The sequence below is a fragment of the Rutidosis leptorrhynchoides genome, chromosome 4 (assembly GCF_046630445.1).
Source record: "Rutidosis leptorrhynchoides isolate AG116_Rl617_1_P2 chromosome 4, CSIRO_AGI_Rlap_v1, whole genome shotgun sequence".
Classification (NCBI taxonomy): domain Eukaryota; kingdom Viridiplantae; phylum Streptophyta; class Magnoliopsida; order Asterales; family Asteraceae; genus Rutidosis; species Rutidosis leptorrhynchoides.
Window position 1 is genome coordinate 139,830,825 of NC_092336.1, and position 20,318 is coordinate 139,851,142.

Genomic DNA, 20,318 nt, shown 5'->3' on the forward strand with positions numbered 1-20,318 from the left:
AAATCAAGAATACTTTCAAGTTTGCTAGCTCACTTCCAATCTTGTAAGGTGATCATCCAACCTCAAGAAATCTTTGTTTCTTACAGTAGGTTATCATTCTAATACAAGGTAATAATCATATTCAAACTTTGGTTCAATTTCTATAACTATAACAATCTTATTTCAAGTGATGATCTTACTTGAACTTGTTTTCGTGTCATGATTTTGCTTCAAGAACTTTGAGCCATCCAAGGATCCATTGAAGCTAGATCCATTTTTCTCTTTTCCAGTAGGTTCATCCAAGGAACTTAAGGTAGTAATGATGTTCATAACATCATTCGATTCATACATATAAAGCTATCTTATTCGAAGGTTTAAACTTGTAATCACTAGAACATAGTTTAGTTAATTCTAAACTTGTTCGCAAACAAAAGTTAATCCTTCTAACTTGACTTTTAAAATCAACTAAACACATGTTCTATATCTATATGATATGCTAACTTAATGATTTAAAACCTGGAAACACGAAAAACACCGTAAAACCGGATTTACGCCGTCGTAGTAACACCGCGGGCTGTTTTGGGTTAGTTAATTAAAAACTATGATAAACTTTGATTTAAAAGTTGTTATTCTGAGAAAATGATTTTTATTATGAACATGAAACTATATCCAAAAATTATGGTTAAACTCAAAGTGGAAGTATGTTTTCTAAAATGGTCATCTAGACGTCGTTCTTTCGACTGAAATGACTACCTTTACAAAAACGACTTGTAACTTATTTTTCTGACTACAAACCTATACTTTTCTGTTTAGATTCATAAAATAGAGTTCAATATGAAACCATAGCAATTTGATTCACTCAAAACGGATTTAAAATGAAGAAGTTATGGGTAAAACAAGATTGGATAATTTTTCTCATTTTAGCTACGTGAAAATTGGTAACAAATCTATTCCAACCATAACTTAATCAACTTGTATTATATATTATGTAATCTTGAGATACCATAGACACGTATACAATGTTTCGACCTATCATGTCGACACATCTATATATATTTCGGAACAACCATAGACACTCTATATGTGAATGTTGGAGTTAGCTATACAGGGTTGAGGTTGATTCCAAAATATATATAGTTTGAGTTGTGATCAATACTGAGATACGTATACACTGGGTCGTGGATTGATTCAAGATAATATTTATCGATTTATTTCTGTACATCTAACTGTGGACAACTAGTTGTAGGTTACTAACGAGGACAGCTGACTTAATAAACTTAAAACATCAAAATATATTAAAAGTGTTGTAAATATATTTTGAACATACTTTGATATATATGTATATATTGTTATAGGTTCGTGAATCAACCAGTGGCCAAGTCTTACTTCCCGACGAAGTAAAAATCTGTGAAGGTGAGTTATAGTCCCACTTTTAAAATCTAATATTTTTGGGATGAGAATACATGCAGGTTTTATAAATGATTTACAAAATAGACACAAGTACGTGAAACTACATTCTATGGTTGAATTATCGAAATCGAATATGCCCCTTTTTATTAAGTCTGGTAATCTAAGAATTAGGGAACAGACACCCTAATTGACGCGAATCCTAAAGATAGATCTATTGGGCCTAACAAACCCCATCCAAAGTACCGGATGCTTTAGTACTTCGAAATTTATATCATATCCGAAGGGTGTCCCGGAATGATGGGGATATTCTTATATATACATCTTGTTATTGTCGGTTACCAGGTGTTCACCATATGAATGATTTTTATCTCTATGTATGGGATGTGTATTGAAATATGAAATCTTGTGGTCTATTGTTACGATTTGATATATATAGGTTAAACCTATAACTCACCAACATTTTTGTTGACGTTTTAAGCATGTTTATTCTCAGGTGATTATTAAGAGCTTCCGCTGTCGCATACTTAAATAAGGACAAGATTTGGAGTCCATGCTTGTATGATATTGTGTAAAAACTGCATTCAAGAAACTTATTTTGTTGTAACATATTTGTATTGTAAACCATTATGTAATGGTCGTGTGTAAACAGGATATATTAGATTATCATTATTTGATAATCTACGTAAAGCTTTTTAAACCTTTATTGATGAAATAAAGGTTATGGTTTGTTTAAAAATGAATGCAGTCTTTGAAAAACGTCTCATATAGAGGTCAAAACCTCGCAACGAAATCAATTAATATGGAACGTTTTTAATCAATAAGAACGGGACATTTCAGTCTTGGCCTGGTACATGTCCTCCAACTTTTTCCAGAGGACATATGCGTCTGTCTCTTGTGCAACATGGTGGAAGACACTATGATCAATCCATTGACGGATCTGACCAATAGTTTTTCGGTTTGATTTCTTCCACTCTTTCTCTTTGGCAGAATCAGGGTTTATACCCTTCAATTCAATAGAATCGAACAAATCCTTACAGCTGAGGAGATCTTCCATTCGAGGTTTCCACAGCGTGTAGTTTGTGGCTGTGAGCATAATCGTAGCTCCGGAAGATGATGTTGACTCTTCTGTGAACATGATCACCTTACAAATAATTTTTCAACACAAACGGGGTTGAATTGTAGAAAACAGAGATCACCGTTACGTCCGAAACGGTTGAAAATGGTGGAATAGACACTTCGCCGCTTAAATTCCACTTACGGGGCAAAATTATAATTTTTATAAACTTCAGGGACTAAAAATGAAATTCTGAAAATTTTAGGGACCAAATTGTAAAATTTCAGAATTGCTACAGTACCGCTACAGTACCGCTACAGTACCGCTACAGAGCCGCCTGCTGCTACAGTGAATTGCTACAGTGATCGTCTTCTCCGGCAAAAACTCCGGCACCGGTCGTCTTCTCCGGCGAGATTCCGGCAAGTTGACCAAATTTTGACCGCGTTTTTTGGGCTCGTTATAACTCCGTTTAAGTCGCCGTTTTTTGCGTTGGGCTCGGTTCGGCGAGACGAATCCAATGGTACACTCAAAATTGAATTATGAGAAAACTTCCGAAAACCCAAAAACTCAACCAACGTCTCTAACCAAGCTCTTGATACCACTTGTTAGGAAGAGAGGATCGCCTGGACGTTGGGAGATACAAATTTGAGAGAAAAACAACTCTATTACTCACAAGAATAGATTTACAGAGTATTACAAAACTCTTACAAAAAAAACTCTCAAGCTCACACACACTCTCTAGGTTGTGATTACACTTCTCTGAGTGATTTGGGATAATTTACAATTGAGGTTTCAACCTCTATTTATACTAAAACTTTGGTGGCGGTGGAATGGTGTGAATGAGGAAGGTGTCGTGTGAACGGAGATGGTGGGCGGCCGTCATCGTGTTCATCTTTGCTACTTCCATATGAGTTGTCAAGGTTGCCTACTTTGAATATCTAGAAGGTGGGCTTCTAGATTGTAGGCTGGAAATCTTCATTTTCCCCTGTACTTGATACGAGGCATTGGCAGTTTTCTAACCTCTCGAGTGGAAGGATTAGTTAGTAATAACTGATCATCATCATTAGAAGAGATGCAAACAAGCCCATCACATGAACCAACCAGACTAAATCCTCCGCGAAAAGCAACTCTTAAATATCCATGCTCATGTTTCTTTATGTAGCTATGTTTAAGATGAGATTTAACAAAATAAGTAGATGATATTAAATCATACCATGACTTACAAACACTCTTGCATCGAACAACATCTTTCACATCCAATCTTGCAAGTATCTCCTCAAGCACATCATTCATTGTAATTTAAAAAAAATATGCGTTTAATTAGAAGAATATAAATGGCAGAATGTAGCACGTTTACATGATAAATATTTATATATGATATTATTATCTATTATACATAGATATATAAATTATAATAATGAAGCTGCTGCGTTTTATGATTATTAGGGTTTATAAAAGGGTTTTGGGGATTGTTGTGATTTTGAACTTAGCTTCGATGGTTTTTATGAATCAATGATTTTATTGGGCTTTAAGATTTTAAAAATTAATCTCGGTGTTTAACCTAATATATACTTAATAATAAAATAATAGTAGTATATTATAATCATAAGTCCTTTTCTAATGTCAAGATAAGCTAAGAGGAAACATATTAAAAGTTGCTTAAGGTGTATTTTAGTTTAATGTATATTTTATTTTAAGGTGTATTTTATTTTAATTAGTTTAATTATAAATACTTACAAAAAATGCTAGATAAATACTTACAAAAAATAATTATGAATTTTATCTGTTGATCACTCCAGTTTTTAAATGCTAGATAATTTTATGCCATAAACTTATTCACATACAACAACACATCACAAGTCCAAAGTATACGTATGTGATCACTACAACAGAAATCAACACGTTTGAAACAAAATTTAGGGATCTAACCTTGAAAAACCTTTAATAGATGAAATTGGATGAATATGATTGATGATTGATTTAGGAAGTTATTCGCTATATGTAGTGTTTTGCTGGAGGGAATCATGAGCCGCTGAGAAGAAAAAGGGCGGGAGTGATTCACGATCTGAGGGCTTGATGGTCTTTTAGGTTTTATATAAAACCACGAATTAGTTTATGGATATGTACAATTGATTTAGGGGTTTAAATAGGGTATAATTGATATTTTTTAATTTATATGGGGAAATACGTTATATTAAAGTTTAATAGGGATAAATAAGATAAAAACTCTAATGTATATTAAACCTGGGTCGTTGACTCAAAAAATTCTTGTGCTAGTGTTTGCTGCATCGATCAACTTTATTTGGCAATAAAGGAATATCTGGTTGTTTAAAGATAGATAGGACTGGTTTTTCGGGTCATTTACTTGACTCTCCGTCTCAAGTTGATGACTTTGAAGTTCTAGAATGCGACATCCCAAAAAATTTAAGGTAATATTTTATAGGAATTTAATTATATATTAATGTGTATTGGGTATTTTCTTGTAATAAGAAATAGAAATAAATAAGACCGTTGGTTAATAGTTGTTAAGGGCTAGTGACTTAAAGTTAAGTTTAGAACTTTCACTATGATAGTTATGGTGGGGAGGGACTGATTGTGTTAAGTGGGGAAAGAGGACCCATACTTAGAGTAAATCCTAGAACACATTTTAGTTCACCTTCAAAACAAGAAAACACAGCTAGTGTGTGTGTGCATGTAAAAATCGACCAAGGAGAAGAAGATAGGGATTCAAGCCTCAAGATACATGCAATAGTTGAATCTAAGACCTTGCTATATCTATTTTTCAAAGGTGCCAAGTTATTCCATTTCATTCTTTCTAGCTAAAGTTAGGGTTTTTAAAGAAAGTTTAAGATGAACTCTATACTTGAAGTTGGCTCAAATTTATGTAGTAAGTGTGTTTAAAACATGATTTAACATGAAGTTTATGCTTATTGGAAGTTTAATTTTGAATTTAAGAGTTCATGTGAAAGTTCTAGTTGATTTTGGATATATGTGATTTTGGGGTTTTGTTCTAATATGAATTTTGGTTAGATTACACTTAAATTGAATTTGTATGAAGAGTGAGGTATAGATTATGCACAAACTTGTGCAACTACAAGACTTGTGAAGAAGATGATTTTTGCTATGTTGAAAGTTTAATTGAACTTGTGCACATCAACTGTTTGTTGTAATGCTTAAAAGAAAGAAAAGTATGTATTTTGACGAAAGGAAAGTGGAAGTTTAATGTTTTGAACATATAGAAAAAATGATTAATACTTGTAGTATAAAACTGAAATGTTAAGTTAATGATAGGGTATAAGATGCTTAAGAGAATTAAAAGTGTTAAATGTATAAATGTGGTAAGCTATTTAATGAGACTAAACTTGTTTGTTACTATGAAATAGCTTGAATGAAAATGTAAGAGGTTAACTAGTTTAAAGATAATCTAGTTGATTAGTCATTTGTGAAATTGACGAGATTAGCTCAATTGAGCTAAAAACAATCAAGGAAGTGCAATTGTACAAGGTGAGTTTATAGAGGGTAAATTGGGCGGGTCAAGAGTGACTTAGTGCTTCCGGATTGCACCCGTGCAAGAGGGTGGTGACTAAGTCACTAGTTAGTTAGCTTAGACGCTACTACTAGACTTTCCTAGTAGTGAAGTCTATGGTTGATGTTTAGCTTAGGCATAATCATTAGGTTCGCCTAATGATTGTGTCTATGGTATGATTTTTAGCTTAGACACGTGATGTGTTTATTTATGTATGTTATGTGATAAGGTGAGCTTAGACATATGTGTATGTCTATGGTTGTGATTAGCTTAGGCACAATTACTAGGGTAATCTTAGTAAGTTGCGTCTACGGTATGTTTTAAATGGGATCTGATATCTATGAGCAACCCTCGGGTTGAAAGGTTTAGTAAATGATTTTGCTTATGTTATGATATGTTATGTAAAGTCATTCCTTTTACTTGCCTATAACTCACTAAGCATGTAAGCTTACCCCCTTGTTATGATTATATCTTTATAGGTTCAAAAGGACATCGCGAAGGTAAAGAACCAGTGTAAATTAGCGGAGCATTTTGGGCACGTACTAAGTGGTAATGCAAGTCCCTATTGAAACTAGCTCGATGATAACCGCTTATTGATGCCATGTCTAAAACTTGTATTTTGTATGAAACATGTCAAGTTATTGTTATGGAACCAAATGATTTGTTTAAGTTGTTTAATGGGTCTTACGTGATCAAGATACACATTATGAATGTTTTATGAATGATAATGTCGTGTTTATGTTTAACAAACAGGTTATGAAAGTGTTGTGATTGTAATTATGTTGGGTATTGCTTATATGGGTCAAAAATGGAGTTTTCGAAGTGAAAATGCAGCACCAGGTCAAGATGTGCCGCATTTTTTGGATAAATGCGCGGCATATTTGCTACTGACTTCAATGGGGTCCAAGTTAGCATATACATGAGCCGCATTTGGCATTTTGGTGCGCCGCATTTACCCAAAATGCACCGCATATTGTAAAAAAAATCGTTTTCTTATCTAAGTTTAAGGGCGTTATATAGAATTCACAACACGTGCTGATTTGGAACTTCCTAAGACCATTTTTAGTGGTGACGGGGGATGGAGCGTGATGGAGTGTTTTTGTGGGGTATAGTGCTGATTTGGCAAAGGCGATGGCGTGATGGAATTTGTAGTGGTATGGGGTGATGGTTGTGTGATGGAGTTATTTTATTATTTTTATTGATTTAATTAAAATGTAAATGCATTTATCTAATTCTGATTGGTTGATCCTTTCTTCACGCCATTTTTCTATCATGTGATGCTCCCATCACGCCCACCATTTTTTCATCCCATCACGCCCCATAGTGGCGTGATAGGGGCGTGATGGTGGAGATTTTGAGGCTATCATGCTGCATTGTGGATGGTCTAAACAATCCATGTCCAGATCATAAACAGTTGACTTTACGCAAAAAGTCAACTGGTTGAGGTCGTTGGAGAGATTTGACGGTTAATTTAACGAATTAAGAGAATCATTGGGCTTCGAATGAATCATAGAAACTATATGGCTTGAATTTCATTAAATTTTGAGGTTAGATCGTGATTTAGGCTTGAATTTCATTCAAAACTGTTCTTCATGTGCATCAAATTAAAAAATTAAATATCGAATGATTTGATCATCTAATTTGAGTTTAGATCAATTCTCGGGATATCAAAGTTCAAAACTGATCCAGTTCGAACTCATATTATACCCGACCCATGTTTTTTTACCCATAACTCAAGCCCATAATATAACAGTTAGATTCTGATTCAAACCCATACTCAACCCAAGTCATATTATACCTGATCCATATTTCAACAGGTAACTGGCAGTTAGAACTCTGTCAAGTTTTGTTCAGTCACAGTTAGACCCTCTGTTAAGTTTCGTTAATTCGAGTTAGTTTCAGATGGTCTCCAGTTAAGGTGCCTTATATATGTGGCAACATTTCGATGGGGCTATTTTATACAATATTTTCTTATCAATTGGGTTAATTTTGAAATCGGTCTAATTCCAAAAGAGGCTTACGATATGAATGGTTGCTATTATGATTCCATTACTATTTTAAAATCGCTCCAATTATGTAAATTGATGGAAGGTATGATTTCTAGGTCTATTCATCTAATGGATGATCGGTGGATGCAAGAACTGGAAACTCGTTTGAGAACCAGATAGTGAAAAACGATCGCGTTACAGAGTATGATAATAAGAAAGTATTGGGCATGAATGCATGATGGGTGGGTAGCAAGTTTTGTTTCTTATAAAGTACTAACTGTTGAAAATGAACCAAAACTGAATCAACGGATTCATATAACTATATAAGCAATGGCTGAAATATAAGACAGACTAATAGAACACTTTCTAACTGCATGTATTTTGAGAAGGGATATCTATCTATATACATACATTATTATAAAGCGCGTGCTAATACTCTTACGTGTCAATTTCTCAATTAATCTGGATTAAATTTGCACACGTGTCAATTTCTCATTTAAATTAAATTAAATAATCCTACGTCTCATTTTCTTAATTAAACTGAGCTAAATAATGCGAATTAATAACTACCCAAAATAACTCCCTGAATTAAAGGTATGTAATTTTCATAATATTCTATTTAATTACATTTAGAATCACAATATAATAATTTAAATATATAATAAGATCTCTAATCAATAAATTCGTTATTATAAAAAACATGTATTCCGCATTAAATTTAAATTAGAGATCTATAAGGGTTTATCAATACGTAAACATGGAGACATGGTATAAATTCTCAATAAATTCGTTATTATAAAAAACATGTATTCCGTATTAATTTTAAATTAAAGATATATAAATTGGGTTTATCAATATGTAAACATGGAGGCATGGTATAAACTTAAACTAGAGATTTCTACATTGGACTTATATTCGTTATTTTATTAAAAATATAAGGACACATATCTTATCATTTAATTTTAATATGATAGGTTGTTATATTTTAATTATTATTTATTAAATTTAATACATTAATAATTAAAGGCCATTATATTTGTATATTTAAATAAAAATCTGTCACATAAACGGGCTCATAATCTATGCATTAGTATTGAATACTAATATTTTCGATACAAATGTTATTAGTAATAAACGGTTTTTTTCATTGTAACTTTATTATACATTTAATCATAATCAATACTAACGTTAGCGAATATTAAGTTGTAAAACTGATGCACGTGTTCACGTTAGTATTCAATAATAATGTTTTCGATACAAATATTATCAGCAATAAAAGATTTTTTTTCATTGTATTTGTATTATAAATTTGATAAAATATTAATATTAACGTTATCGAATACGAAGTATTAATTTGTACAACTGCCGTGCAACGCACAGGCTCAGAAAACTAGTAAACTAATATAATGTAAGAAAAACTTAAAGAGACCATATATAAAGCATTATTATTAACACAATCTGATATTGATAAAATAATCGGTAGATAGATAATCTTATAAAATCACCACACATAACTTATTGAGGGCATGCTTGGTACAAACTAGGTAATGGTAATGGGAAAGGGAATAGGAATACAATGGGAATACTAAGGGAATACCAATCCATTAACTAGTATTTCCATTATCATTGATGCAATACAATTACAATATATAATCAGTTTAAATTCTAATTTCAATATATTTAGAGATAAATAGTTTTTTAAATATAACTATATTTATATGTATATGTGTATGTATATGTACCCACATATATAAATACATACTGATAATGTATGTACATTATGTACGTAGGTTTTTTGGTATTCAGACATAGATATGAAGTTTTTAACAGCATCAAGATAAGCTTCGTTAATATACTACTCGAAATATTGTTAATACATGTATGTTTATTATTACGCACAGTAACAATGAATGATATAACTTATAATTATTTGTTATTATTTATTATTTATATGAGAATATAGGAATGTTTTAATAAAATTAAAATGGAAATAATAAGTAAGATAGAGAAAATAAGGGAAGAGTGAATTTGTTAAATGTTACTCCGTAAAAGTTCATTACCAAGTTTCATAACCCCCAATTTAGTGGGTAATGGGGTATTACCTAGTAGTGGGTAATGATTGATTATATAAAATTAAACCAAGCAATATTAATGATAATCATTTCCATTCCCTACCTCCTAAAACCTCCAAGCAAGCACACCCTAAATCTATTAGCTACACGTTCCACTGAAACCAAAGACCCAAAAAGAATAGAATACAAAATGGAATACTTGAACAGCATCAACAGTAGCCCTTTCCACTAGAACTAGCTCGAGGATGTCCCTTTATTAACTGAGGATACCAAATAGAAAATCAGAAAGAAAAAGAAAACAAATTAGTTAACAATTTAAAATCTTCTGTTACTACCAACCATTAGAAAAATGGCACCCAAAAATATATAAAACACGTCCATTTAGAACCCAATTTATCAGCAATATAAATATAAACAAGCAATCAATTATCATCAAAAAGAACTTACATACATGATATGTAATAAGAAAGCAGAATATATATGGTCCATACCTAACCATCATGTATTTAATAAAAGAAGCGTTAACAATAATTAGAGTCTGCCTTACCGTTCATCAGAGCTAGAATCCACTTTTAGACGACTCGTATTGTTATTTGGAGATACAAGTGACTTGACAAATATTGGTCGAGTAATATGATACAAACTCTCCCACTGATAATCATCATCATCATATAAACACAAAGTGTCATCTGAAGAGCAAACGAGTTGGTAGGCAGTAGTGGCATAAGCATACTGAATACCTTCGTAATCACTCGAGATAAGTTGCCAACAACTATAGTTATTCATCACCCATACTCTTCGGCATCGAAGTATGCATAGACGTTCTTCAAACATCCCTAGTCTGTTTTGATCATCACATACATATTCCGTGTGTTAGGTCTAATATATAGATATGATTTGTTGTTGTAATAAGGAAGTATAAATACCTAGTTGCTAGCTTAGAACATAAGCTTTCACTCACTCGTCACTCACACTTACACCAACACTTTCACCTAGTTTACCAATTCTCTCTCAACCTATTGTATCCTAATCTTGGCACAATGTATTGATTGAAACAGATTCAGATTCATCTTGTGTTCATCATCATCTTCATTACATATACATACATATACGTAATCACTGATCATCTTAAATCAAGCATACGAACACGAATTGATCGAAATCTAATCCAAACATGTGGTATCAGAGCGTAAGTAGCTAGCCTACAACGATCCAGATCAAATTCGTGTTCAAATTCGATCAGAAAATCCGATTTTACGTTTTTCAAGTTTCAAACTGATTTTTGGCGAATTTTGTTGTTTTGATCAATTCTGTTAATGTAGAAAGGTTTCACATCATCTAATTGTTAGCATTTTATTTATTCAGCATGTTATTTTAATGTTTATTTAGATAGAGTCATAGTCAAAGTTTGTCCTATTATTTAGGAGTCAGTTTTTGTTTTATGTTGATCATGGTTTCATGATTGATCGTGACTTTAGTTGTGGTTTCTTTCAGTTATGTAATTGCCTATAAATAGGCCTCAGTTTATTTGGTAATTAATCAAGAAAACATTCCTCCACACGTTGCTTTTCTTCTACTATTTGTTAACACTAATGAATACTCATTCCAAATTTCAGAAGCTAAATCCATAAATCGAGTTCTAATTTCGAAAATTACTGTGCGAAAAAGTTTTGTAAGAACTCTGATTGAATCGATCAATACAGAGGTTTTGATGAAAAAGTGAGATCATAGTTGTATTCTGTACCTTCAAAAGTAGCTTTCTGTATAATTTTGTAATCTAATTCGCATTTTTGAACTTTCTCCGCCATAGCACCACCGTTAGCCACCACCTTCGGTCATCGGAAACTGAACTAACTCTCAAAAACCTGAAGAACACCATCGGTCGAGTGTGTCACCCTCCATCGACCGTTTGTCAACCTCAATCGACCGTTTGTCAATCACAACCGACCGATTGTCAATACTCAATCGACCGTGTGTCTATTTTACCAAATTGAACCAAAAGCAACGTCACTCTGCCCAATTTTTGTTAGAATCATCTTCATAACCATCATCATAGAACATAGCATCAATTGATTGAAGACTATCATGTCAATTTGAAAGAATTGAAAAGTTAGGGTTCATCTTTGATTTAAAATAAAAAATAAAAAATTGAATTGATTGAAGAAGAAGAAGATAGTTTCAATGAGTATTGAACCTTGATCGAATCAAATAAGTGGGATTATACGTTTTGGTTCAGGACGATTGAGGAAGAAAAAGAATTTAAGTGTGATTTGTTTTTGTGAAGAGAACTGGTTCGTGCTTGTTTTTATTTTGGGGAAGAAGCTCAAATCAGAATCAAGGGATTTAAACTCTCAGTTGCATCATATTTCACAAATGTAAGAATGCTCATCTGGTTAACACCTTGGTTTGTATTCGACATATCGCAAGTTCAAAACTCTATATTCTTTTATTTTTGAAATCTATCAGTACTGTAGCAGCAAGCTAGGCCCATTTATCTACATTATATCACAAGCCCAACACATTACTAGTGAATCCAATTCAGCTCAGGTCCACAAAAACGAAAGGATTAACGGAGTCAGAAAATTCAACGATTTTCGTTAAAATTCAAACGAAATTTTCAGAAGTTCGCATACGTTTAGGATTCATTAATTCTAGAAGACTTTCAACTACAGTTTCTTGCATCGACTTCAAATGACAAGTATTTCTTCCGTTATACCACCAACACCAGATTTTAATGGTAATGATGCAGTTTTGTTGAAAGACATTGATGATGACGATGTGTATCATTTTAAACTCGAGCAATTGCTTATAAAGCAAATCACATCTCAATCTATACAACTTGAGAAGCTTCTAGCACAAAATAAGAAGCTACTACAAGAAAATAAACAGCTCAAATTGGAAAACGATTTTTTAGCTCAGACAATTCAGTCTCTTCAAGCTGAAAATAATCATCTCAAGTCCGAACGTGAGTTTGATTCTAAGGCCATTCTACAACTCCACGCTGATTTTGATCGTGTTCAAACTCTTAATCGAATGTCAACTCTTGACTTTGAAAAATGCATTTCGGATTTGCAACATGAGTTAGATGTTAAATCAACGCCAACTCCCAAACCAACAATGGTGTCGATGGGTATACAAGTTGAAATCCCAGAATTCAATGAACCGAATATTTCAGAATCAGTATGCTCTTTTCTTACGGCTGAGGAAAAGGCTACTTCAACAGATATCCCTAAGGTTACTCAACCTCACAAATTTGTTTCTCGCGGAGAGCGAATTTATTCCCGTTACCAAACCAAGCTAAATCAACCATTTTTGGAACCTACTTATGGGCAAGATGGAGAACTCACCGGATTTCGTGATCAATACGGATGGTTTTCCCATAAACCAAAGCAATCTTATTCAGAGAGTTCATCCGTCAAATCCAACAAAACACCGATTGTTAAAACACGTTCAAAACCACTTAAGTACTCATTCAAAGAGTTATTTTCTCTTAAACCACGACATTTGATTCAAGCTAAACCAAAACATTTTCAAATCAAGATCCAACCTCGATGGAATGCAAGATCAATTAATCACATCGACCAAACCTACAAAATGTACACCAAAAATAATGACAAAGCTAACCGAAAACCCCACTACTTAAACTTCCGCACAAAATCCCCAACACAAACTCTTCCCAACAACAATTCGAACTCCCTATGTCCGATTGAGGGGGAGCACGATGATTCATCCTTCAAGGGGGAGCTTAAGAAAGTCGTCAAGCAAGCTCTTTCCTACACACCTCTCAAATCAATAAAGACATATTTGTACAACGCACACCGAGGGGGAGAAACAAAGTCATGATCAAAAGGTGGTGTGCATTGTGATCATTCATATCCGACAATGGAAAAGCTTTTAAAAGAAAAAGATTCTTCATTTTCAGACAACAACTGAGCATATTTCAAGGGGGAGAGTTCATGACATCAAAGAGATCCTCAAGACCCCTGAGAGCACAAGAGTACGAAGATGATCAACAACAAATCACATCTAAGGGGGAGATTGTTAGGTCTAATATATAGATATGATTTGTTGTTGTAATAAGGAAGTATAAATACCTAGTTGCTAGCTTAGAACATAAGCTTTCACTCACTTGTCACTCACACTTACACCAACACTTTCACCTAGTTTACCAATTCTCTCTCAACCTATTGTATCCTAATCTTGGCACAATGTATTGATTGAAACAGATTCAGATTCATCTTGTGTTCATCATCATCTTCATTACATATACATACATATACATAATCACTGATCATCTTAAATCAAGCATACGAACACGAATTGATCGAAATCTAATCCAAACACCGTGTCATTAGGTTGGGGATTTCTTTGAATTTCTCTAGAGATAAATCAAAAGAAAGAATAATTGTCGTATTCTTCTTCGTATCATCCACATACCAATGCAGGGCCCCATCGTATAAAAAACCATCATTAGAATACCTACGATTATAATCTAAATAATGATCGGTAGAAGAATAATGGCCGTCTCCAATGAATTTTCATTCATTTGATTTTAAAGATAACACTTGAAAGCTTGTATGATGCTTTTTTTTATGAATGCCGACAACAACCTTGTAATCATCCGTAGTAGAATCATAACCAAAACCCCAACATAAATTTCTCCTGTCATTGTAAGGAATCTTTGGCAGGTTTCTAACCTCTCTAGTACAAGGATTAGTTACTAAAAACTCATCATCATTATATATGATGCAAACAAGCCCATCACAGGAACAAATATATTCTTCTCGGCATATATAAATTCTTAAATATCCATGTTCACCATTGTTAATGTGGCTACGTTTAAGATGAGCTTTAACAAAATAATCAGATGATATAAATTTATACCATGACTTACAAACACTCTTGCATCGGAGAACATCTTCTGGATCCAATCTTGCAAGTATCTCCTCAACCACATCATCCATTAGAATAAAAAAAAAATTGCGTTTGATTAGAAAAATATAAAAGGCGGAATGGAGAATAGCAGGTTTAGAAGATACGGAGTAATATAAATCTAATAGATATAATAATGAAGTTGCCGCTTTTTACGATTATTATTAGGGTTTATGAGAGAGTTTTGGGGATTCTTGAGATTTTTAAATTCAAGTTGGATTGTTTTTATAAATCAATGATCTGTTAGGCTCTAATGTATTAAAAATTAAACTTGGTGTTAACCCAATATATGTTGGATCATAGGCCTTCAAGACTATTCCTAACTCTGACTGTGACGTCAGAGTCGGATTGTGCATTTTTTGATGAAAAAGTGGGTTTTTGACTGTGACTTTATCTGACCCCCGTTAACCCAAAATATCAAGTTTTTGTGTCAAATATTTGGAGGGTGTGGTGGTAAAATCTGATTGAAAATTTGGGAAGAAAAATAATAAAATTATAAAAATATAATTACAGTAATTATGTGATTGGTTGGATCAAAAAGTCACGCCGCTGCCTTCTTCGTCAAATAGTTGACTCACGCTCAGATCCTTCAAAAAGTGACGCTGCGATAACTCCGTCAGACGTGTCAACCTCGCTCCACCTCATCTGACGCCAGCAATCTGACGTGGCGTTAGATACAGTCTAATAATTAATTGACATCAGATTGAATTAAGGGTTAAAAGAACAAAAGTAACCATGGCTTCCCGTTTGTTTTTTTTTCTTATTAAGTCCTTTTGTCTAAATATATATATATATGACATCTGAAAAAATTATTTGATGAATAAATAATTATTGTTTGTTTTTTGGGCTAAAGAAACGTCTGAATAATTAAATTTACTAAATTAACCTTAGAAGTGGGTAGTTAAAATAGCAGTTATTAAAAAGGGCAAATGGCCCGAAAAGGTAAACTATGTTGTCAAATTTGACAATCAAAGTAACCCCAAAAAAAGATGCCCGAAAAGGATTTTAATTTTAAAAACTTCGGAGAAAAGATAACATCGTCAAATTCATTAATGATCGTCAGTCAAAATTACACAATTGGTCCCTAAAGTTTGTTAAAAGATTGCATCAAAAGTCCTACTTCATCATTATTTAAATTTCTCATCTTCAACACCATCATCATCATCAGCTTCAAAAAAAAAAAAAAAAGCCAAATTGAAATAGAAACATTTCAAACTAGATTTAAAAGACCAAATCATTATCACTACTTTTCTTAATCACTAGAATATTTATCAGTAGGCTTAAGATTAAAGGAAGATTGAAGGAGCTGTGATGATAGTAAATGAAACATGAATGCTTTTATAAAATTCCTCAAATCAAACAAAACACTATTCATATAAAATTCACATACAAACGAAAAGATGATATTGTGCATATAAAATCCTAGTTACATGTTTACCACATTACATGATACTGTGCATTTAATTGAGGAGTTTTCATACCATATTTATTTTCTATATTCAGATCCGAAGACGAAAATGGAATCAGATGCCGGAAATCAAATCTAAAAACGAAAACGAGATGGAATCAGATCTAAAAACAAAACGATGCCACAAGTAATCGAGTATTTTTAGCGAAGATTTAGGTGACTTCGAACTTCTAACATCCATAGCCGATATCTTCATACAACCATCGGCGAGGATTTTGTTCTTCGATATCCATCGGAGTTGTTGCCACCGGCGAAATGGTGGTACTCCAGGAATTGAAGCTGTGAAACGCAACCCCCAAGCCGCTTACATCAGATCTGAAAGTTTAATGTTGAGTTTTGTGAGATTTAGATTTGGACTTTTGTTTATGACGTGTGACATTTGGATTTTGGATCTGTAATTTTGATTATAATAATTGTTATATCTTAGAGGTTTAATTTTGATTTTCAACTGTGATAAGAAAAATTAAATTGGAGGTGAACTGATGCAAGATTTTGATGTTTTAAGATTTTGATGATGGTGATGTACTGATGATACAACTTTTAAGAAATTTCAGGGACCAAATGTGTATTTTTGACTAACAATCGTTAATGAATTTGACGAAAATTACCTCAATTTTAAATTTTTTTAACACGTAATCCTTTTGTTGCGCAAAAATTAAATTGAAATTCTTTTCGGGCTTGTGCAAATTGAGGATTATCTTGATTGTCAAATTGGGTAACTTACGTTACCTTTTCGGGCCATTTGCCCTATTAAAAACTGAGGACTTGAATGAAAATTTGCTTTTTTAAATTAAGACGTGTCTTATTTGTTAAGTCAAAAACAAAAACCCTTTAATAGGTTTTTATATTAAGTTCTGTTATAATGCAGTTGGTTGGTAATGGTTGAGCATTTAATGTATAGTTACGCCAGAAACTTCTAGGGTTATTCTTCATGTATCTATATATTCCTTGTCTGCTCTCCTAAGAGAGATACAACAGATGAATACAACAAACACAACAAAATTAGGTATGTTTTTTCTATGATTGCATAACCTGAGAAATGTTTGCATAACCTGAGCAAAAAGGAAGGATTCCGGCCACCATACGAACCTCACGTGCCGCCACTCTCAGCCGCCAAAAGTTCACGCGTCGGCGCGTGAAGGCACGTGCCACCACCATTCGCCGCCATTTTTTTTTGTACACTCGTTAAATTCTGATTATACCCCTGGTGAGTATTGGTGCATTCTGGTACTTTGAATTTTGTGTTCAACTTGTATTCTTGGTGAACTGTTTTCAAAGTACCTGCTCTATTTTTTTTGCTACTACCTTAGCTTGTGTTAGCTGCTGGAATATTTAAAAATAATACCCCATATATATTCGAATTTTTTTTATTAATTATGGGTGATGAGAAGAAAGTAAATGGTAACTTAAGTGAGATTATCCCGATTGCGGCTCGATTGATCGATAATAAACTTAATGGATCTAATTTCTTTGAATGGAGTAAGACCATTCGTGTGTATCTTAGGAGTATGGGAAGAGCTTCTCATCTCACTTCGGAACCTCCTAATGATGATACACGTGATCTTTGGTTACAAAATGATGCTAGACTATTTCTTCATATTATGAACTCCATTCAATGTTCGGTTATTTCTTTTGTTAACCATTGTGAGTATGTAAAAGAACTTATGGATTATCTGAATTTTCTATAATCTGGCAAAAAGAATATCTCTTGAATCTTTAGTGTGTGCAAAGCGTTTCATCTTGGTGAACAACAAGATCGGTGTCTAACTTCATATGTTAGAAAATATATGAGGAGTTTAACTCTCGGCTTCCCCTTAGTACTGATGTTAAAACCATGCAGACTTAACGTGAACAAATAGCTGTCATGAGCTTTCTCACTGGCCTGCGACCAGGGCATGATGCTATTAAATCATAGTTTCTGAACGAGTCTACAATTCCATCTCTTCAAGAAATGTTTGCCCGTGTTCTCCATCATGAGAGTGTTAATACGCCTCAAATATCTGATCACAATACCGCTCTTGTCAGCCATGGAGGGTTTAAAGGTTTCGGAAGGACTCGTGGAGGTTATCGAGGAAGTTACGGAGGAAGTTCAAGAGGTGGAAGTCAAGAAATCGAGGAAGTTCAATTGGGGGTTACACGAAATCTTTATTCGAGATAAGACAAAGGCACAACTCTAATATAGGCAATTAAAATTGGAAGTCAAGAACAAAGAATTTTATGTATATTGTGAATGTTCATGTTTTCATCATCATGAAAAGTGAGACAAATATACTTTATATATAGAGTATGAAAGGTTACACCTTTTGGCTAAAGGGTACCATGAATGGTTATAACTTTTAATGAAGATGTGCCATGAATGGTTACACCATTCCATGAAAGCTTGCACCATTTCATTAAATTTTCCACCATTTCATGATTAGTTGTGTCTTTTGGCCAAAAAGACACCAACTAACAAACACAACCTTTCAATTAGATGACTCTAGTTAGCTTAAACAAGCGTGTACTCCACACTCTCCTAACTTGTGATAAAGCTTAACTAGAAAACCATTTGTCTCAAGTAAATCACCTTATCACACAAAATGATCGATGACTCTAAAATCAGCAACCAAATGTGTGATAGAATTATGAAACAAAGAAAGTCAACTACATTGTTGTTTTATAAGGCACCTACCAACATGTTTACCAACATGTTTATTGTGGCTCAAATTTTATTCAACAAATACTGCAAAAGTGAATGAGCAAAAGTCTTCATGCATTCATTTTACTACGTGAATCCTTCACTATAAATTGAATGGCTGGAACATCAGATAAATCATCCCATCTCAAAATAACACATAATTGAAAGAATTCTATAATAACTCTTGTGATAAGTATTATAGAAAATAGAGAGTGTATAGAATTGTTAAACAAAATTCTATACGAGTGAGTTACGAGGGAAGTGTAATAATCTAGTGAGTGGTCCAGATACTTTGTTAGTATTTTCGAAGCCTAGATTAGAGTGATACATCGTAACCTTGGGTTTACCATATTTGCTAGTAAAATCTCTCTCTGCTTCCGCCGTGGACTAGGCCTCACGCCAAACCACGTAAATTCTTGTGTCTTTATTTATTGCTTTATTGTTCTATTAATTTCTCGGGTCTTAAAAGTGCGCAAATCACAAGAAACTGGTATTAGAGCATAGCTGTGATTAAATTATTCAAGATGACGATAATCAGGTCTGATGTAGAGAAATTTAATGGCCAGAACGATTTTGGTCTTTGGCGAATGAAGATGCGGGCTCTACTAAGCCAACAAGGTTATTTGTTAACTTTGAAAGGGAGAGACAAACTACCCGAAAAGTTGACAGATGAAGAGAAGGATGAACTTCTGGAGAAGGCGCATGGCATCATTATTTTCAATCTTGCTGATTGTGTGCTTCGAGAAGTTGCGACAGAGACTACACCAGCTGGGCTTTGGGATCAGCTAGAATCTCTTTATATGACTAAGAGTCTCACGAACCAGTTTTACATGAAACAACGGTTGTATACTCTTCGGATGAAAGAAGGTTCACTTAATGATCACATCAATGAGTTCAATAAAATAATTTTGGACTTGGCTAATATTGATGTGTAAATTGACGATGAATATTAATCATTAATTTTTTTTTATGTTCCTTGTCAAAATCAAAGGAGTATTTGGTTACAACTCTACTATATAGTAAAGATACTATTTCCATGGAGGATGTCAAATCTACCTTGAACTCTATTGAGTTAAGGAAGAAATCCACAGCGGATTATGTGGAAGAAAGTGTAAATGATTTGGTGGTGAGAGGAAGACGTAATGACAGGGCATCAAGTAGTAATAACAAAGGTCGTTCTAGATCAAAACAAAGATCTAGAAAGATCAAGTG

General features: G+C 33.4%; 1 protein-coding gene and 1 long non-coding RNA gene across 2 annotated transcripts; both read right to left on the reverse strand.

The window, feature by feature from the left end:
• Positions 1-3,418: 3,418 nt before the first annotated feature.
• LOC139841063 (probable F-box protein At3g25550) lies at positions 3,419-3,736 on the reverse strand. Its single transcript, XM_071831296.1, has one exon. The coding sequence runs from the start codon at positions 3,734-3,736 to the stop codon at positions 3,419-3,421; it is 318 nt and encodes a 105-aa protein (XP_071687397.1).
• Positions 3,737-10,046: 6,310 nt separating this feature from the next.
• On the reverse strand, positions 10,047-12,287 carry LOC139844843 (uncharacterized). The gene is made up of 3 exons (XR_011758112.1): positions 11,774-12,287; positions 10,577-10,870; positions 10,047-10,289 (listed from the first exon to the last, which is right to left on the reverse strand). It is a non-coding gene; the product is annotated as an uncharacterized lncRNA (long non-coding RNA).
• Between the last annotated feature and the right edge of the window lie 8,031 nt (positions 12,288-20,318).

What these genes read in the sequence shown, in the direction of transcription:
- LOC139841063 (XM_071831296.1), bottom strand. Translation starts at nt 3,736, where the DNA reads ATGAATGATGTGCTTGAGGAGATACTTGCAAGATTGGATGTGAAAGAT.